The 522-nt window shown below is 42.3% G+C and overlaps 1 protein-coding gene across 1 annotated transcript in view; it reads left to right on the top strand.

Moving 5' to 3' along the window:
* The window catches only part of LOC104720379 (chaperone protein ClpB1-like), a 5,191-nt gene continuing 4,675 nt past the window's right edge, over positions 7–522 (top strand). Inside the window, exons 1-2 of the mRNA XM_019230732.1 lie at positions 7–175; positions 268–511. Of these exons, the coding sequence (XP_019086277.1) occupies positions 120–175; positions 268–511 (300 nt within the window). The 5' untranslated portion in view covers positions 7–119. The remainder of the gene's footprint in view (positions 176–267; positions 512–522) is intronic.

Here is a 522-nt window from a genome sequence, read left to right as displayed (position 1 = left end):
CACAACAACCGTCTGGTTCTTTTCTCTTCCTCGGTCCAACTGGTGTTGGCAAAACTGAGCTGGCTAAGGCTCTTGCTGAGCAACTCTTTGACGATGAAAACCTACTAGTTAGGCTTGATATGTCGGAGTATCATGAAAAATACTCTGTTAATAAACTTATAGGGGCACCGCCTGGGTACGTAGTGCTTAACTCAAAAGTCTCTTTTTACGTGTTTTGTAATTAATGGTATAATGGAAACTCACATGATAGTACACTTTCTTTTCTAGGTACATTGGTCATGACGAAGGTGGACAACTAACTGAACCCGTGAGGAGACGACCTTTCTGTGTTGTACTATTTGATGAAGCTGAAAAGGCCAATGCTACCGTATTCAACACGCTACTTCAAGTGCTAGACGATGGGAGATTAACGGATTCGCATGGGAGGACAGTCGATTTTAAAAACACAGTTATCATAATGACTTCTAACCTTGGGGCTGAACACCTTATTTCAGGGCTTACAGGTGAAGTGGCAATGCAAGA

Source organism: Camelina sativa, chromosome 10, assembly GCF_000633955.1.
Source record: "Camelina sativa cultivar DH55 chromosome 10, Cs, whole genome shotgun sequence".
NCBI classification, from domain to species: Eukaryota; Viridiplantae; Streptophyta; class Magnoliopsida; order Brassicales; family Brassicaceae; genus Camelina; species Camelina sativa.
This window is presented reverse-complemented; position numbering and strand designations above follow the sequence as displayed.